This window comes from Petromyzon marinus, chromosome 31 (genome assembly GCF_048934315.1).
Source record: "Petromyzon marinus isolate PM22_M1 ecotype Great Lakes invasive population chromosome 31, UKy_Petmar_22M1.pri1.0, whole genome shotgun sequence".
In the NCBI taxonomy this organism is placed as follows: domain Eukaryota; kingdom Metazoa; phylum Chordata; class Hyperoartia; order Petromyzontiformes; family Petromyzontidae; genus Petromyzon; species Petromyzon marinus.
The window spans coordinates 12914172-12935017 of NC_133697.1; the positions used below are offsets into that span (position 1 = coordinate 12914172).

Below are 20846 nucleotides of genomic sequence, written 5' to 3' on the forward strand. Positions count from 1 at the left end.
TGTAATATTGAAATAAATACTGTAGAGTAACTAAAACGAAAAAAACACATCTTCTTGGTTCTTTCGGTAAAGTCACGTAGAATGAGAATAAAACAATAAAACAAAATAAAACAATTAAATTCTCACGACGTTTCGGCCACAACACAAGTAGCCTTCTTCAGGTGAAGGAACAGAACTGTCGGGACGACAGGTTTGTTCCTTGCAGTCACGAAAGCTTTAAATCGAAATTCAACTTAATCTTGTAATGAAAAAATCAGTGAGACAATTCTCAATGGCTCATATTTTATTGTCTTATTTTGTTTTATTGTTTTATTCTCATTCTACGTGACTTTGCCGAAATAACCAATAAGGTGAATCCTTGCAGTCACGAAAGCTTTAAATCGAAAAAAAAAATCAGTTTTCTCTTAACTTGCCTTCAGTCCTGCTGCTGGCTTGCTTGTCAAAAGCGGCGTTTCTGGGAGGATATTTTGTTCAACTCCGCTGAACAAGATAGTACCGCAGTTGGGTTCGTAAATGCGACTGAATGTTCGCAAGTTGGAAAAAAAGCACATTTAAACCCTCAAACTATAAGCAAGACTCTTGCCAGAAGTCCAACAAACAAGCATACATGAGATGACTCACTAAGCTGTTTAGGATTTACATTAATGAAGGAGTCATGACAACCAAAACAGTGATTCAACCTCTGTAGAATGAGGAAAAGAACCTAAACTTTGTTTTTAAGACACGTGTTTTATGCTGACTCCGAGCAGCTTCAGAAACACGTCATTGCCAAATAGACAGTACAGTACAATGGGGATATGAGGTGCTGCCGTCAGTCATCATTTGGTTAAATAAATACAATGCTGCGTTTAAGCACAGGATTGACCAAATTACTAGTTTTTGCAAGTAAACATTTTTTCATATAAGCGTTTTATCTTGAATTTTATTGTGAATTTAAAGTCGTTATAAAACTGCGAATGCATATTCCCATGTACTGTTGACATTTTATACTTTCACAATCAATTCACTTCCCTTATTTACTCTTGTAACTCATGGTATTCAACTGCCAAAGTCATTTCACAAAAAAAAAATAATAACCACCACACTGCAGCCGCCTCTGCGTGTGGTGTGTGTGGAATGCCACGCACCATTGGCCCACGCCACGTGACACCAGGCGTGGCTCGTAGGGGGTTTCCCAACTGGAGGGAGAACGTTGGGGTCGATTTACTTTCATGAAAAATGACAATTTTTACTTCGATCCATCAATTTGATTGATGTGATGGTGACCGCTCTCGTAAATTCCCTCCTGCTGTCCCCCAGAACACGGCTTTCTCCACGACCACATCAGTAACCATGTGTCAACAACTCTCTTCGTATTCACCCACTTAGGTTGGGACAATCAGCAATGGCATTCTAATAGGATTGGTCCATGGACCAAAACAGACATTTTCTAACACCTATGGCTGTAAAACTTCAGTCGTACCCATTTATGGCTTATTTTTTCATGGCCAACTCGTTTCAAACGGTTCCCACATAAATCACTGCTTTTGGCCACATTGTAAAACAAATAAACCACCAATGTACTCCTATCTCAGGCGGTACCAATAAGTCAAATATTCTGGTCTGGGCTCAATAACTTGTTGCAGGTCCTCCTCATCACCTTTGTATTCAATAGAGAAATCACTTGACGTGGTGACGTGATGAACAAGCTTGGGGGCTATAATCAAGCCCCAGTAAGGTGACCCCCCTAAAAACTAATTTCACGTCACAGGCCCCCTAAAAAAATAAAGTAATGTGAATAACAGTGCCGTGTCTAAATGTTGCCACTTGTCCTCATTTTGGCAGGTAGCAGTCTCGGGAAATCTCTGAGTTTTCCCAGAAGGTTACAGTTCCGGTTCGGTGTCAGTGCCGTAACAAAAGACCGCTTTTGACGATGCAATTTACATCGTGCAAGTAGTTCACCGCAGCTTCCAATCAGTGAGATTGTTTTCTTCCTCTCAAATGGCCAGGTTTTTTGTTGCACCTCGGAGGTGGAATCTCAAACCGCGGCATTTTCTCCCTTGCCCTCCATGCCTCCTCGCACGCCATTCTTGCTTCAAATGTAACAACAGGCTCTGGCTAGCACAGCGAAGCTCCTATTGTTTCCCACGACTGGGGAAGGGGACCTTTCTTGAATAAGCATAACTTGCTGCCGATTACAATATGATGCTATTCATGCAAGAAAGCTTCACCGAAGCTATATACTGTATATATATTTGAGTTAATGTTCTCGGATGTTGCGAGGAAATCGGGGTACCCGCAGACAAAAAGGCAACACATCCATAGGAAGCCATAACACAAATCGACAAATGTGGATGGACAATGGCTGATGTGGGATCAGGATGATGATGATGAAAAGAATAACAAGTGATCATGACCATCCATAAGAGGTTTTTTTTTTTGTGTTAGATCGTGTAAATATAAATGTGTCGTTAAAACACGCCACCAGCCGACACAGCCAACTAGTAAGGGTTGTCACGTAAACAGAACATGCCAATTCGTCACTAGTACAGCACACTGATGTGTTGGAGAGCTAAGCCACAACACTTACAATCTGAGTACGACGTTTCACCAGTAATTGATTAAGCTAGTTGTAATCATGGCTGATATTGGTCGCTAAAGCCTACGTGTTAAACTGATCATGACCATGCCTTACCCCTTCCCTTTTTATTCAATCACACAACAGTCCAAACTCCTATCGCCTCATTAATTGTAACCTTAGCTCTGAAAATAACCCTACATAACTCACTTAATTTCTAACCCAATTCATAAGCATAAACCCTAATCACATTTCAGAAAACTCTCAGTTTCTACGCCAAACCCTAGCAATCAGCTCAGGGTTTTCTTAGTCCAATCTAATCAACACCCATAACCCATACCCTGTGACCTTAAGTTGCATTGGAATGCATTACATTGTGAGCTGATGTCCATGTTAATAAACAGACTAAATATCCAAATACAATACCATCAATGTTTTCAGTGAAAATCCTACACAATATGGCACCATGTACAGTATAAATCCATATTGGCAGCTTCAATGTAATATGCAAAACTTTTAACCCACCCCACTTTGAGTGTGTGTTTTTTTTAATACACAAATGCCATCAACTCCTTGCAGGCAAATGGCTGAAAGCTCTTTAAGATTGGGCACAGGTAGGTGACCTTTGAAACGAAACGTGTGACGTCGGGTGGGTTGTTTACCTATGGTGCTGAAAGGGGGCGTGTGACGTGAGAGCTCGCACAAAAAGGTGAGGTGCTGATACTTTCAGAATCCAGAACTTCCTCGACCTTGTGCTGCTTCTGCTCTCGTTCCGTCATTGCATTAGCAACGCACCACTTTACGCGCATATAGAACAACATTACAGGCGGTATTTGGACATTAAGTGAACTCGTTGAATAGTATTTGTAAATGAGCAATTCCTTAAGTTGGCAGTGGACTGAAATAGGTCGGCGCTCACATGAGGTGCTGGATTTATCTTGTTTAGTATTAAGAACTGCGATGTACCGTAAGTAAAGTACTCTACCGCTTTATTTTTTAAATAGTTTTCTGTATTGACCGATGTTGACTCAAAATAATCGAATTAATCGATAGGTTTGACTTGTAAACGCGTATATAAAGTATAACATCGTACATGTAAATCTAAATTGATCATCTAACCACGCCAGGACAGGTATAAAATACTGAAAATGTAAACATACACATACGAAAATAACTAAATAACAAAAACAAGCATTTTAGCCATTGAGATAAATACATTGACAGTATTTACATACAATATAAAACTACTGACAAAACAAAAGTAATACTTGAATTAGTAAGTATTGTACCTTTTTGTTACTAATTTATTATATGGGAATTCGTAACTGCTGAGACATCGATACAAATAAAATTGTATATCGCATCTGAGAACGCTGTACAACACACAAGAGCAAAACGAAATAACGTACACCATCTAAATACGTACAACACACTCGAATCACGTCAAAATAGTAACCAATGATTCGCAGAGAAAATTACGAGTGCCTAACGTACATCGCGAAGGCTTAGCTAAAAAATCACCATCCACGTGAATACATCGGTCAACAGCAACAGGTAGACACAACGACCAATACGCACTCCTCAAGACAAGATGACGGAGCGACCATATGACGCATACCTATGCTGCAGCAGAGAGGACGAGGAATGGGCTGAGCTGGTGGCTCAGCATATGGAGGCGGCCCCAAACAACTTGCGCGTGTGCCTGAGCAGTCGCGACTTTGTCCCGGGCATGGCCATCGTGGACAACGTCTGCAACGCGGTGCACAGCTCCCATCTGATCCTGCTGGCCCTCTCGCTCGGGTTCCTGGAGAGCGGCTGGTGCGATCTGGAGACCATCTTGGCGCTCACCAACTCGGCGCAAGCGACGTGCGTGCTGGAGAGGAACAGGTGAGCGCGGGGGGATCGGAGTGACGTGCGACGGCGGAGGGGTGGGAGGGCAGGTGGACGCGGGGGATAGAGTGGCGTGAACTTGGAGAATGGGTGAAAGCCGGATAGACGTGTGGATGAAGTTACATGGACCTGGAGAATGGAGGGAGCCGGATGAACGTGTGGATGGAGTGATGTGAACTTGGAGAATGGGGGGAGCCGGGTAGACGTGTGGATGAAGTTACGTGGACCTGGAGAATGGGGGGAGCCGGATGGACATGTGGATGGAGTGACGTGAACTTGGAGAATGGGGGGAGTCGGGTAGACGTGTGGATGGAGTTACATGGACCTGGGGAATGGGGGAGCCGGGTAGACGTGTGGATGGAGTTACGTGGACCTGGGGAATGGGAGGAGCCGGGTAGACGTGTGGATGGAGTTACGTGGACCTGGGAAATGAGGGGAGCCGGGTAGACGTGTGGATGGAGTTACGTGCGGATGTGGAAAGGTGGGAAGGCAGGTGGACAAGGTGAGGCGGCAGATGGACCATGTGGATTATAGTGGAAATGGGAGAACGAGCAAACTCCCACGAGGCAAAGGTTGACTGGGACTTCACCAGATACTGGAGCGGGGAGTGTGTGTGGAAGGCAGTAGAGTGAGATGAGAGGTAGGCGAGGCATATCCATGGAGAATGTTGAAGACAATTAATGCTGATTTAAAGCTTTCGTGACTGCAGGGAGTCCTATTCTTGGTTCTTTCGGTAAAGTCACGTAGAAGGGAAGCAATAAAATAATAAAAATATAAAACAATAAAGTTCTCACGACGTTTCGACTGCAACACAAGCAATCATCATCAAGTGTGAAAACCACAACAAGAAATTTGAAAAAAGTGGCGTTTTTTAACGTTAGCACCACGGATAGCGATTTGACAGTTTGTTCAGATGGACGAGTCCATTTATGTTCGGAAAAGAGGAGGGGGGAGACGAAAAATAATGGATGCGGTCTGAAAGCCACCTTAAGCGTGATCAATAAATTAAGACCCGAAATGGTTTATCAAATCCTTCCAATGATTGCTAAGCCAGAATCCATCTTCTCGGTTGAAATTGTCTGTGTTTGTATATGTGGATAGCCTCATGAACGAATCTCTCATGGTAGCCAGATAGATGGACTCGTCCAACTGAACAAACTGTCAAATCGCTATCCGTGGTGCTAACGTTAAAAAACCCGCCACTTTTTTCAAATTTTCTTGTTGTGGTTTTCACACCTGATGATGATTGCTTGTGTTGCAGTCGAAACGTCGTGAGAATTTTATTGTTTTATATTTTTATTATTTTATTGTTTCCCTTCTACGTGACTTTACCGAAAGAACCAAGAATATGATACAATTAATGCTATCTAGCAATTGATCTGGGATTCAATTGGGATTCAGTGGAGAAATCAGAGTACTAAGGTGCTGCGGTCTTGTTTACTGGTGCGGGTGAGAAGTCTTGGGGCGATATTTTGGATCACCTGGAAATTGGAGATGAGAGATTTGAGGAGGTGCACACTGAAACTGAAGTCTTTACTGACAATGGCATTTTTTGCCAATATTTGGAACCAATCCAAGATAAGACAGTGTCAAGGCAGGATATTAGAGTGGACAGAGAGTGGACAGTGAGGTTGGGTTCATGTAATCAGAATATAAATCATGTATGAACATGTGAACAAGGTGAGATGCACGGATGAACTAACCAGTGAGGGAGTGACATGTGAACATGAAATGTTTATAACATGACAGTCAAGTATTTTTTTTTTATTCTGAAAGCTGGAATTTAGATAAATTGCAGAATTAAATGTAATGTAACATTTGTTTGCAATGCCATTGGTGACTGGGCTGAGACCAGCAACTCCTTTACACACCACCTGAGAACCCGCTTTTAAATCAACGCCAGACTGAACTCAGGATCTCGGCAGGGCCAGCTGAGCGTTTTGACATCTGAACCATTCGTCCGCCTCCGAAAAAATGAAGTCTCCCGTCATGCAGACGAGTCGGTAACCGAGTGGCCGCACATGTGCACGACACACAGGCGCGTCGTTCCCGTGCTCCTTGAGCCGTGCAACGTCCCCGAGCGGCTGCGCTTCCTCACGAGGCTCGACGCTCGCGAGCCGGACTTCCTGGCTCGCCTCGTGGCTCTGGTGCAGCAGCGTGTGCCACTGATGGACGCGGACTGCAGGAGGCCCAGCCTGGAGCTCGCTCCCACGTCGGTGCCGGAGGCCAGGGTAAATGTGCACCTGGCATTTGCATGGGGAGTGGATTCTCTACCTCGTGTTTGTCTCAAACGTGGAAGGGTTCATTAAGGGTCATCGCATCCGGGGTTGCAGAGCCCTGTTGATGGTCAATTTCTGGATGGTGTCTAAGTAAACTCAGCAAAAGCTCAGAGCTACCAAATATGTCATAGGATCCCGGATTTACGCCGTATTGGCTTGAACTCGGATTTTGGTTATCTAGTAATTCTAAAAGCACTGCTAAAATATGATTTTAATTGGTCTATGGCCATAATTGTTTCACACAACTGTGATACAATTGAGTTATGCAGCTTGTCCAGCATATAGTCTATTTATGTAATGCATCCAAAAATAACATCTGTTTATGGCCTCAATTGGATGGCTCCACCTCTGCTGGGATTGTTCTCACTATAGGGTGAAAAACCTTTTTCTTACCGAGGGACACATATGAGTGTTTCAAAAATAAATTTGTGGGGCTACTCATTAACAAACACCTCAGTCATTTCCGGTACTGCAAGAAAGAAGTGGCTTACAGTGGCACAAAAATCAGAAATTAAGTGTTGCCGATTAGTGTGGCTACGATGCAAGCAGTGACCGATTGTTGAACGTCACTTGCGGGCCATTTTGCAGTGGTAGGCCCTCATGTCGTCGCAGACCTCGTGAAATTCCAGTTGTGGCTGTATTTTTCAATGACTCCGCATTAGTCCTGATAGTATTTCACTCTCACGAATAAACTTTTCAAGAGTGATGATCTCACCTGACAATAGTTTTATCGGTGATGGGCTCAGTGAGCAATGATCACACGAGGAATGTCTCATGGAGAAAGAAAATGTGTCCGACATTATCTCATGGGCCAGTGGCGCATTTCTGTGGGTAATCAAACACTTTTACGGCAAGGTGTGGTTCGCCTTGCAGACTCGAGAAACTCCCACATCGTCCAAGCTCTGATCCGACCAGATTACAGTACAGTACGTAAAAATGTGTTCATATATCCACCTGTGTGTACATTTCAGTTTCATCACATCATAAGCTTTGTAAGGAGACTCCTGTTTCTTACCACGTATACGTTTTAAAAAGGAACTGACCTAGAATATTAGTGGATACAGTATCTTTACAGGTTGTCTTATTAGGGTTGTTCTCAACATGCATTATCATCATGGCTGTTTCTTTATATGGATGGTCTCATCAGAAAACACTCGAAGACCATTGTCATTTATATACATTCACCGGCATGCCATATACCTCTGATTAGCACGGTTGGCTACGCACGGTGCGAAAGATGTCCACCATGCACAGATACGCATTGTGCAATTCCAACACCTGCCTAAGGCCTTTGCCTCGATATTTTCTCAACACAGGTGCAGGAGCAGGACTACTTCGACATACAGAACCACCACAGTAATGTAAAAGAGGAGTCCGAGTTGCAGTCTTGCCAGAACTGCAAGGAGTGGCAACTGAAATTCAACGCTCTGGAAAATGAGATCGCCAAGCTGGAAGCTAAACATGGGCGACTTGTCGTGCAGCACCTGCCGCCAAGTCCAATCTCGAAAGGTCACAACGAACAACCTCTGCCACTGGTGTCTTTTAATCAGGCCTCGGTGAGGTTCTTGTCAGTGGCAGCTGCGATGAGGATAGTGCCCTCAATTGTGTCATCCGGTCGATTAAGTTTTCTGACATCGATGTGTTCAGGAGAGTCGTTCTGTCTGATGTCACAGGGGATCTTGCTCAGCACAAGACTGTTGACTCGTGTCATATGCAAAATGCAGCCAGATCTGGTTTTTGAGTGACACAAAAAGTACTGTTTTTGATAAATAATAAATACATATTTCTAAATAAATATTCACATTTTGACCTTGACGGTAATGATGGGGTGTTTATTAAACTTGAGCTATTTCATCGTTGTAATGCTATTGCATTACAAAAACACAACTTGTACTTATTTTCCAATGGCATCTGAGCCGAGCCAGCGAAGGGCGCTCACGGTCATGGGTGGGTTTACACTGGCTATTTGCCGTGCCGAAACAAACCACACTACGCTCGCCTCACAAGACATGAATCTGGCTTTGGGCCAAGTAGGGTCAGCGGTGGAGGCGAATAATGCATGTGACAGCACAGTACGTCTCTAACACATCACGACGGCATGGGTCTTATTCAGCAGTGGAAATGCAACCTGGCCGGCTCAGCACGGTCCCAGCATGGCACTGTTGGGTAGTAGAAAATAGGTATTATTACCTCCACGACAAGTAACTGAAATAAAACACTATTTAAGCTTTTTTTTTTACCAGGTAAGGCCCACCATGCTATATATCTCTTTTTTAGAAGCGACCTGGCTACAAATGATAGCTCAACAAAGTGGCTTATCATCGTGTGGGAATGTGTAGCAGCCGAATACTCTAAACGTATGATTCTAAATGCGGAGAGATAAACCAGAGGGCCCGGAGAAAAATCCACTCGACCGCAGGGAGAGAGACATGCAAACTCTAAATATACAAGCGTCAGGGTCGTAATCGAACCCACAGCCTCCTGCATCCCAGACAAGGGGGATAACTTCTCACAAGATGTTCTCGTCCTCCTGGTTCATCAACAGTCCAGTTTTTCTAGATGTGATAAATCTATTGGCCAGCGGACAATGATATTTATTTAGAATCAATATAAGTCAGTGTCTCGCTGCTAAAAAACAATCAATGAGGCAACGTTCACCTCCGCTGATCCCAACTCCACATTACAATCGCGCTGCCCAGTCTCGGTAATGGGCAATCACTACTGGCTTATGTCAAAGTGGTACGGCATTTTATTGACCCTGTAGGTCCTGAGTCAAACCCCAAACCAGGTTATGCACTCATCAGCTTCTAAAGCATATTCTTTGGGTCTTTCGGTAAAGTCACGTAGATAGGTTAAAAAATAACAAAAAAACTACGACGTTTCGATCGCAACACAAGCGTTCGTCATCAGGAAGCTTCTAAAGGTAAACTGTTTATAAAGGTTTGAAATGGGCGTAGTCCAAATGTCAGCAGCCAATGTTAGTGCGAGTGGTGGGCGGCGACCACGACGGTGGTGGGTTTCCCAGCCCTTTGATTGGTGGGAAAACCCACCACTGTCGCGGTCGCTGCCCACCACATTCTCATTGGCTGTTGACAATTGGGCTACGCCCATTTCAAACCTGTATAAACAGTTTACCTTGAGAAGCTAACCCCCTCTTCCTGATGACGAACGCTTGTGTTGCGAATGAAACGTCGTGGGGTTTTTTTTTGTTATTTTCTTTGAACCTATCTACGTGACTTTACCGAAAGACCAAAAGAATATGAATTCCTGCAGTCACGAAAGCTTCAAGTCAAGATTTAACTTCAAAAGCACTTTAGCTACGGCCCTACTCGGCTGACACATACTGGGCATCTTGTGAAAAAGAGCTTCATAGCTCTTCGGATTCCTCCAGTATAAATAACTATTCTGATTCTCTACGTGTAAGGAAGACGAACGGCGACCCTTGGATAAAACAAATTAACGCGTGGGGAGCCTCCCATTGGCTGAGCAGCGAGGCACGCGAAATTGGCCGAGCGGAGCAGCCAATCAGATTCAAGGGCCGGATCGGGCGAGCGGCCCCGCGATTGGCCCGTAAAGATTCGAAAGGGAAAATGGCGGGAAAAGTTCGAGTCCGTTGTGAGGGGGCAGCGAGCAACGTGCACCTAGGTCGACTCGGCCTCGAACGGGAACCTTGGTGCGGTGTGTAAAACATCGCCACTGGGGAGACAAAGGCGGTCGGGCGTGGTGCTGGCCGTCATTCGGTTTCTCGCTAACAGCACTTGACCCAGCAGTCTGTTCAGGCTACAACACGACGGGTCTTTTGTCGAGCGTAGCGTGGCGTGGCATGTCCTGGAGCTCCCTCAGTTACGGATCTTCGTCACGTATGCAGAGTGAAAGTTTGTGTTAATAGCTCTTTATTCCTTTGTTGAGACGTCCCTGTAGAGTGCGCAGGTGTGTGTGTGTGTTTGAGGCCAGGAGTCGTGTGTGTGTGTGATTCAGGGAGTGAGACGCGAACGCGTATCCGGCAATCCATAACGGGTCACCACGATTCTTGATTTGAAGCTTTCGTGATTGCACGAATCCATATACTCTTTCGTTCTTTCGGTAACGTCACGTAGGTAGAAATAAAAGAAAACAAATCACGACGTTTCGATCGCAACACAAGCAATCTTCGTCAGGTGGAGCAACCACAGCAATAAAAAAAATGCTGAAGTGTTCAGCATTTTAGCGTTTCAGCAACTGTTCTAGCTGTGGTTGTTCCACCTGATGAAGATTGCTCGTGTTGCGATCGAAACGTCGTGATTTATTTTATTTCTACCTACGTGACATTACCAAAAGAACCACAGAGTAAGGGGTCACCACGATCCTTGGTACAGGGAAATTAAGAGTTTGGGTCCGTACGTCGTACAGCCGTCTCGAGACGGGCACAAGTAATGTTTTTGTCTATTTGTTTGTAGTTTCTCCCTTGTGATGGGACTTTGTAGGATAAACGTTGAGATTTACAAGGGCACGGAGTGATCGATAATGTCTGAATTGGTCTGTGATAAGCTAGGGCACTGATGAGGGGTTGACGGATGCGAGCGAATAGGCGTGGAACGATCCATTGGTGCCTGGAGTTTTTTTATATTTGTACATGTTTTTTTTAATATAAAAATGATGTTATATAATGGCTTGGTTGCGTCCTGTTAACCTGTTTTCTACCCTGTGCATCTTGTTTTAATAAATAATATAAAACAGAATCGATTCGTGTATAAAAGTTCGACTTTGCCTCATGACAACGCATACAACATAGCCGCCGACTTTCGGGAATGTTTTATGTTATAATCTTTGTACTTTGCGTCCACTAAGAATAAAGAACGCTTACAAGTTTACAGTATCCAAGTGTAGTTCACACGATATAAAACCTGCCTTGAATGTCTTCGAATCATTACAAATCTACAACTAAAAAATGCATGCTACGCACAAATGTAACGTGAATTTATGTTTACAGCACTTAGGTGTATAGTGTCAGTGTGAACCAATAGGAAAGGGCAGACATTGAAATAGTTAATGCATGATGCATATTCATTATTTTAAACGCCCAATACGAGTTATGAGAAGAGGTCTTGGAGGGCATTCAGGAATAAAATGCAGACACTTGCACGTGGGAGAATTTTGGTGCAATTATCTGAAACACAGCATTGCTTTCGATATCAGCCACGCTTCGAGATGAGTCGCTTACCATGCAGCCACCCACCATCCCTCAGCTCTGCGATGCTACAATTCACTTCGCCTCTACATATGACGATTATATCATCGCTCCATCGCCGTGATGATCGAGTTTTTTTTTCTCATTCGGCCGCAATTCCGTCACCTTTCTTAAGAGTGTCCATCAGCCGTCATTCCATTTAGCGATTTATCCTGCCGAAGCCAAATTCACTTGTTTGCCGAAACGTCAACATTATACTCTTTGGTTCTTTCCGTACAGTCACGTAGGTATTAAATAAAGTTGCGATTTCTTTTACACCTACGTGACTTTACCGAAAGAACCAAAGAGTATGGATTCCTGCAGTCACGAAAGCTTCAAATCAACGTCAACATTATGTTTCTGAGTTGAGTATCTACCCTAACCCAAGGGCTCTTCTTCCTGTCGTTCGGTGTAATTTCATGCACGCATCTCTCTGCATGTGCTGCCCAAAGAGCTCATCTGGTGGTGTATGAGAAGAATAGGTCTTCCTGAGGTATATGTCCGGCTGATCCAGGATATGTATGAAGGAGGGAAACGCACGTGCAAATCAGCTGTGGGGTGTTGGAGAGCTTTCAAGTGAAAGCGGGAGTGAAGAAATGTTCTTCCTAAGCCTCTTCCTGTTCATCTTGGTACTGGACACACTGACGAAAGATGTTCAGAGGGAGCCCCCTGGTGTATGATGTTTGCAGACGACATTGTGCTCTGCGGTGAAAACACGGGTAGTGGAAGGTGATTTGAAGATCTGGGTGCAAAAGATTGAAGGGAATGGGTTGAGGATCAGTCGGACAAAGACGAAGTACATGATTGCAAATTTACGTGGAAATAATGCAGGAGGGTTGCAAATTGGAAGTGACCAATTAATGGAGTCGAACGAGTTTAAGTACCTGAGTGCAACGATGTGGTGCTGAAGGATCATTAGAAGCAGAGATGAGATCAAAAAGAAGGGCTGGATGGCTGAAATGGCGAGAGATGACTGGTGTGGTGTGCGATAAGAGGGTCCCCCAGTTATGTTGAAGGGAAAAGTGTGGTGGTGATGCCGGTGCTGTTGTATGGGGCCGAGTACTGGGGCACAAGCAAGAGAAAGGACCAAGCTACGGCAGTCACGGAAACGAGGATGTTGCGGTGGATGTTGGGTTTGACAAGGAAGGACGGGGGAGGGGGGTGAGAAATGAAGATGCGAGAGGAAGACTCAAGGTGGTAGAGATCACAAGAGAAGATGAGAGAGAGAGATAAAAGGTTCCGGTGTGGTTCGGTGATGTGGAGAAACAACAGGAAAATGATATTGGTCAGAAGGTGTAAGTAATGTAAGTGGAAGGAAAGAGGAAGGCAGAAGAAGAGGTGGGGCGATGTGGTGCGATCGGTAACGGTGGCCCGAGGAGCGGAAAGAGATTGCGCAGCACAGGGGAGCATGGAGACAGCGGACCCCACATGAGTCGGACAAACGCGTGCCTTAGTGCACACTTTCCTCCCAATTTTGTTCAACATCTTCAAATCTTCTTACATGTTCCGACATGTAACATATATGAAGGGTGATGGAAAAATTCGTCACTAACTCTGAGAGCAATAGTTGACCTCAATGAAAAACTGTTATATTTCTAAATCCTGCAGTCCCATTGAAATTCAGGCCTCCTAGTTAATTTATGTTGCCAAGATGTAACCCCTTACCCCGAAAAAGTAATTGTCTCATTCACATCACGCATCACTTATGTATTATCGCTTAGAAAATAGCTTTCCTTACAAGTGGTGCTTAAAGGTGGAAACATACGGGAAGTAATGGGAGCTAACTCAAGTGAGTCGATTCGGATTACTTTGGAATCGGGATGGTACCGTGATGCAATAGTCCGCACACTGGATTTGCAATAATCCAGAGGGCGCCAGTTCGATTCCATGTCCCGGTGCGGCAGGTGAAAGAACGGTTGAAGTTTCTTAATCCCCCACCAGAAATAGACTAACCACATCCGTCCACCCAGCAGTATATATGGGTACACCAAAGGTGATTGGCAGGTTGTGTGTGGTATTGTAAAGTGTGGGTACTCCCACCTCTTCCAAGACGTCTGGTCAGAGTGGAGGAATCGGTCAAATACCCTATAGAGCTGCCTCTAGTGGAGGCCCTTCTGCCAGCAGGCGCGTGATCAAGCATTTGCAGGGCTGTGCCTTTATGTGTTTTAGCTTTGCTTTGGATTGTTGTGGGGTTTTTTACAGATTTCCCCGGATATTTCTCTGTTTTTCAGATTACTCAGAATCACATTACTTTCAAACGGTTGTAAACAAATTGCGAATGTAATCCATTGGTACGATGAAACGAAGTAATCATTTGGACAAAATTAATCATTTGAAAATGTACAGTCCATTCTTTGTCACTCACACCAGACCAAGGACTTTTTGATCTTCCCTGAAATGTACAGCAGAGGGTGCTGTTGTATAACTTTACGGACATTGCGTTTTCAGTTTTGCTCCACGTGCTGGAAGCTTCTTTTTGTTCCTCAATATTTAAGCTTCTTAAAGTACATTTGGTAGCTGAATATAGTTCCTGAAGCTCACATCACGTGGAACGAAACGTCGAACAGAATTACGAAAACCTGCCCACCTCCCCCCAAAATACGGAAAAGATTGTGTACAACTGCGAAAACCTACGCAAGTAGCGTGACTCAAATCTGTGAATGGCGAGAACATCCAATCGTAATAGAATAATGGTGCAGACTGGAAAATCACACGTTTCAAACAAGGAGCATAAAGTGTGTAAAAGCACACAGTCTCTGTGCATATGCAAAACGTCATTAGCAATTCCTGAATGAGTGCATCGTGGTCTTTTTCACCATCGAATTCATTTGGAGCAGTGATAGACAACTGTGGACTTAAATTTTGATTTAAAGCTTTCGTGACTGCAGTAATTCATATTCTTAGCTCTTTCGGTAAAGTCACGTTGAAGGGAAACAATAAAATAAATATAAAACAATAAAAATTATCACGACGTTTCGACCACACCTGATGACGACCGTTTGTGTTATGGTCGAAACGTCGTGAGAATTTTTATTGTTTTATATATATTTTATTGTTTCCCTTCAACGTGACTTTACCGAAAGAGCTAAGAATATGAACTGTGGACTTCTTAGGGAGTATCAGCATAGTTCTGTATGGTCAGCAATGCTCACTGACTGCTGCAATGTCTTCCTCTGCAAACCATACACGTGGAGTCCCCAGTTCCACGTCACGGGACCCATTGGCTTGTGGCCCACGCCAACAATTAATCAAATGACGAGTGAAACCAACGAGAAGAGATTGATAGTGAAGTTTCCGGAAATAAAGACATTATTGGCACTCTTGCGACGGAGTCGTAGGCGGCTGTGCACAAAACCCTCATTGAGGAGCCGACTATGGAAGCCCTGGGGTTCTCTCTCCCACGACCACTGTGGACCTCGCTCCACCGCGCCCAAACGCAGCGTGGGAGATGATGGCGCGTTCACCTTCCACAAATGGGCAATCGAAGAATCGCCAGACTGCTGTGACTGGTGGTGGTGAAGTCCAAACCATCATACAGATACAGATAGCCGACGAATGCCCCATCCACGGACATCCTGGCGGTGTTGCTGCAATGTATACAGCGACTCCTTGGATTAGTTGAAACGAACTTAACATTCAACTATGACACGTTACAAAACTGGTGCTTTTCCCTCCTGCCATACCGAAATGAGAAAAAGCGCAGGAGGCGCTTAAAAAAAATGTATCTCCTGTTCTTATGTGTGCCGCTGGACGGGCGGTGATGATCATGGATTGGTGACGTCAACGACATCGTCAGCTGTGTTGCCCTGGGGGCGGCTTGTATGGGGTTTCCCGCCTTCTGGTGGCAGGATGTGAGCGCAGCCGCCATTTATAAAAGGGGTCTGAGTAAAATCGATGACAAAAAAATGACAATTTTTGGTAGTTAATTAGCTTATTGTCCCAGCTCTACTTCCAGGCTGCATGGGACATTGTGGAATATCTTACGACGGTACAATCTTCCTGCAACTGCGAAGCAAACTGGTAAAAAACAAAGCAAGCAACTGATAATGCAATCAGTTAAATACACCTTCAAAAAGCTATCAAGAAAAATTGGGCACTCATCGATGACTGGGCAGAAGACCATCAAATTCATAAGACTTGAGAACCTGGTTTGATCGCTGGTGGCTGCCCAGATTTATTTAAACCAAGGTACGCTGGCTTGGCATTGTGTGTCATGGGCTATTGGTAATCCTATGAGACTGTGACATGGTCTTTAGCGTCCACGTCACAGCACGTGGTGCTCCATTTTAAATACCCGCAGGAATCCTAATCGACAGACTGGAGCCAACATCGGTCAGCAGACTTGACAGTAACATATAACCTGAGGAACTCGACACCGGTGTTCTTGATGTGCTGGGATACAGGGTAAATCAGGTGGTGTTAGTGGATCACATAGAGATGGGAAGCTGTGGTTAAGCGAGGTCCATAGCGATCTTGGGAGAGAGAAGCCCGGTGCTTCCACAGTCAGGTCCTCTGAACATCTGTAAAAACGAGCTTTATAGCTCATCGGATTCCTCCAGTATAAATACATATTTTGATTCTGAGGGTTTTTTTTCATTTGCCACATCCATAGCCGCCCACGATTCCATGCGGTGAGTGTCGATGTCTTTATTTTTAGCTATTGCACTATTAATCTGTTGATTGATTGTTCTTATTATTTTATTGGGAACCTGAGATTGGAAGCTGTGGGCAGGTTTCACCACCCATGCCCGAAGCAAAACACTTCGTTATTTCCTGTACGCTCTGGTTTCTATATACGAATTTGGATGCAAAATCAAAAGTTAAAACGAACACAACTGTAATAATAATAGGGTTTTTCCCTTTTTCCTGGCAACAAAACTGAAACCTTTTTAGAAGGATTGGTCCACACCAAGGGACGGCCGTCCAATCAGTTTCAAGGACAATGCATATATTATCATAGTATGTGTTTTGTTTGCATTTTGACTGCAAGTATGGTGGTTAATGCAGACATGGTTCCTTGTAAAAAGGTTTCAGTTTTGTTGCCAGAGAAAAGGGGAAAACCCCTATTATTACATTTTGGTACTGGCAAAGGAGGTCTAATGATGTAGATGCTCACCCCGAGCCCTCATTACTTTTATAGTGCATTGTCATTGAGCGGTACGCCTTCTGGCGTCATGTGGTCGAGCACCAATTGGGTCGAGGCTCAAAAGAAAGCCGTCCCTTGGTGTGGACCAATCAGTTTCAAGGACAATGCATATATTATCATAGTATGTGTTTTGTTTGCATTGTGACTGCAGGTATTGTGGTTAATGCAGACATGAATCCATGTAATAAGGTTTCAGTTTTGTTGCCAGAAAAAAAGGGGAAAACCCCTATTATTACATTTTGGTACTGGCAAAGGAGGTCTAATGATGTACACAACTCTTTTAATCTCGGCACACACTTGGTACAATTTCCAATAGTGATGCTTTAGCTTGAATGACAACATATCAAAGTGCTATACTGTGCAACGTTTCAACCGTAATAAAGCAGCATATTATTTATGAAAGTCCAAAGCTGCAGCCCCTGTGGACACAGAGTTAATGCACCATTGCCTGTGGGTAACACCCATCCGGGCAGTATAGCGAGTAGGTTTGCGATATGTGTGGGTGTCTGTGTGTAAAGATTCGAGTGTTTTCACATGCGTGGGTTTTAGTTTTATTTGAACACTCCAGTTTCCTCCCACACGCAACAAGGATATTCAAAACAAAGGGATAGGCTAAACACGCCGGACCAGGACTGAAAACAAATATTGAGTCTCAGTGATGCTTTATCTCAGTACAAGTTACAGACCTTCGTCAAATCATTGATGGTGTCCCTGTGCCGGTTTGGTCAAGTAGGTTTTTGACCATACTTCACCACTTTCATCAGTGCAGGTTGGTAAAGGTGGGACCCAGAACCCAGCTAAGGTATATGTCCCCAGTAAATAATTCAACATACTGTATTAGAGTCGTTCTGTATTACAGGTGTTAAGTAATATTTTTAAAGAGTAGAGCTATCTATGAACTTCGGTGTTGCTAAAAGGGTATTAAAGGCACGAGTAATGTATGTGTCAATGTTTACGTCAGAGGACTGGACTTTATTAAGCGACTAGAACACACAATTCTGGCCTTTGACACACATGGAGGATGTTAGGATTTCACGGCAGATTAGAGTAGGTGTAAAATAATAGGTTTAACCCTTTTTGACTTGCGAATTCCTGAAGACACCATCGCGCGGTTGTACATGAAGTCAGGAGGTAACGGAGCAGCCCTGCAAACACGTGTGAACACCGCAGCTTCGTGCAGTGTATGGGGGACCACGAGAGTGAGCCTTAGAGAGCTGCCCTGGAGGATATTTTGGCCTGCAGGTCCACGCTGTCCAGTCGTCTTGGATGAGGTGCGAGTCATCACACTTCACCTGACCACACACGACCTGCCGACTGATTAACTGTGGTGCACACATGTCTACCGCTGGGTGGGCAGAGGCGGGAGTGAGGGAGGAGGATTTAAGAAACCTGCTCATTGTGCCACACCGAGAGATTGAACCGGCGAACTCTGGATCGCAAGTCAAGCTTGCTAACCGTTACGCAGCTGCAGAATCCCGTAATCGAGTGGAGGAGGATGCGATGGTTGGTATGCGTAGGATGGATGAGGGTACGCCTCTGAGACAGGAACTGCAGTGGCACCCTGAGATAAAACAACCGAGAGGAAGACCTGAAGCCAGATGGAGGGACACTTTCAGAATAGACTTTAGAGGTCATGTGTCAACGCTGACAACAGCTACAGGTTCTAGCAGGAGGAAGGAAGCGGGCATTGAGGTACGGTTGCAACAGCATTGTCCACGGGTGCCTCTTGACCTTGACCAGTAGTTACCTTTAATACTTTAAGCTCCACCGCTTTTCACGAAAAATAGTTTTAAAAATATATATATCACGTGGCCCATGTGTACACTATATTGATTCCGAGAGCCTCCGCCGAACATTTGGGTGGTTGGTGGGGGTCCAGAAAGATCCCACCGCGCAAAAATCGAACGTTACTTACGAAGCGTTTATTCCGTGCCGCAAGGGCCGGTAGATGGAAATTTCCATGCGGGAGAGATGGGGGTGGGGGGGCCCTCGTGTTTTGGTCGAGTGCCCACATAGCCTCACCTCAAGGTCTCACAATATTATTGTCCAACGGCTTCTCTTGAAGTGCTCACGGTCAAATGCACCGCAACCGCATTCTGTTGCAATTACAGAATTGTCACACATTTTTTTTTTTTAGCACACCGCGTTCATCTCTTGGTCCGCCGTTGCGCAATGAGGCTGCGGCGCTACGCCAAGCGTAGAGCAACGTTTAACCTTAACGGCCTCAGCCGAATGTTGACCAAGAGCTAATAACCCTGACTCCTATAAACCGAGCGCCCTGATATAATTTCAATCGATAAATCATCTCTGCTCATCTAACATAACCTCGTTGCCAAAGTGAAGTTGAGCACGAGTCGTCATGAACCTATTTGCTAAGTCTAAGCATAACCTGAAAATCAACTCTAAATATACAAATGTAATGACAACCCCGATTTTATTTGTAAACTTTTAACAATAACTCAAACCATATCCGGTCATGTGGTGCCATTGAAAGATCGTGAGTTCAAATACTCTCACCTCTACCGAGTAAGGGGCCGTCCATAAATGACGTCACGCGACTTTAGCCGATTTTTGACCCCCCCCCCCTCCATCACACGGCGTCACAAAAAGTCAGACTCCGCCTCAAATATGACGTCACAAAGCTTTGCCCAACCCCCCCCCCCCCCAAAAAAAACATGCTTCAAATCGCTTTAAACTATTGTCATTGTAAAATTTTGATTTAAAGCTTTCGTGACTGCAGTAATTCATATTCTTAGCTCTTTCGGTAAAGTCACGTTGAAGGGAAACAATAAAGTAATAAAATATATATAAAACAATAATATATATAAAACATTAAAAAATTCTCACGACGTTTCGACCATAACACAAACGGTCGTCATCAGGTGTGTCGGTTTGCATAAATTTATTTATTTTTAAACGGTGTATTTATTTATAAAAAAACGTCAGCGCCACGCGCAGCGATTTGGCAGTTTATTTAGGACTAGTCCATCTATGTTCTGAAAAGAGGAAGGGGGAGACGAACAATTAATGTATGCTGTCTGAAAGCCACTGTAAGCGTGAACAATCAATTAAGACCTGAAATTGTTTATCAAATCTTTCCAATGATTGCTAAGCCAGAATCCATCTTCTCGGTTGAAATTGTCTCTGTGCTTGTATATGTGGATAGCTCATGAACGAATCTCTCATGGTAGCCAGATGGCTTACAAAGAACCTCTGTCTTGGAAAAGTCAATGTCATGTGAGCCTACTGAATTATAACAATGATCTGGCACGGCCGAGGTGTTGGTCCTACCGTATTTAAGGTCTGCTTTGTGTTCACGAATGCGGTCCGAGATATGGCGTTTGGTTTCTCCAATGTAACTACTACCACAGAGGCAACTTAGTTTGTAGACACCAGGGTACTGTATGTCCGGAATCACATCTTTTACAGACGGAACCAGATCACGGATTTTACGTAATGTGTTGAAACGGACCTGGATCTTGTGTTCATTCAAGATTTTGGAGATCTTTTTTGTGATCCCCGCAATGTAGGGTAAAGTGATGGTTTAGAAAGGCTCCTCAAGAGGGTCCTTCTTCATGGTTTGAGTGATAGCTTTGCGGATTGTATAGTCGGAGTAACCATTAGCCTTAAGAGCTTGGTGTACGTGCTTGAGTTCACTGCCTATGTGTTCCTGGTCGGATATGCATTGGGCTGTATGATACAGAGTCTTGATGAGAGAATTCTTCTGTGATGGATGGTGGTGGGAATCCGGTTTCAGATAAGCCTCCG

At 44.3% G+C, this 20846-nt stretch overlaps 1 protein-coding gene across 1 annotated transcript; it reads left to right on the forward strand.

The window, feature by feature from the left end:
- Window positions 1–2090: 2090 nt before the first annotated feature.
- TIRAP (TIR domain containing adaptor protein) lies at window positions 2091–11448 on the forward strand. The gene is made up of 3 exons (XM_032964102.2): window positions 2091–4444; window positions 6486–6678; window positions 8043–11448. The coding sequence occupies exons 1-3, from the start codon at window positions 4149–4151 to the stop codon at window positions 8469–8471; spliced, it is 918 nt and encodes a 305-aa protein (XP_032819993.1). The 5' UTR covers window positions 2091–4148; the 3' UTR covers window positions 8472–11448.
- Window positions 11449–20846: the final 9398 nt, after the last annotated feature.

What these genes read in the sequence shown, in the direction of transcription:
- TIRAP (XM_032964102.2), top strand. Translation starts at nt 4,149, where the DNA reads ATGACGGAGCGACCATATGACGCATACCTATGCTGCAGCAGAGAGGAC. An exon ending in TGCGTGCTGGAGAGGAACAG is followed by an intron (nt 4,445 to 6,485) that starts GTGAGCGCGGGG and finishes CACGACACACAG; the next exon opens with GCGCGTCGTTCCCGTGCTCC. An exon ending in CGTCGGTGCCGGAGGCCAGG is followed by an intron (nt 6,679 to 8,042) that starts GTAAATGTGCAC and finishes TTCTCAACACAG; the next exon opens with GTGCAGGAGCAGGACTACTT.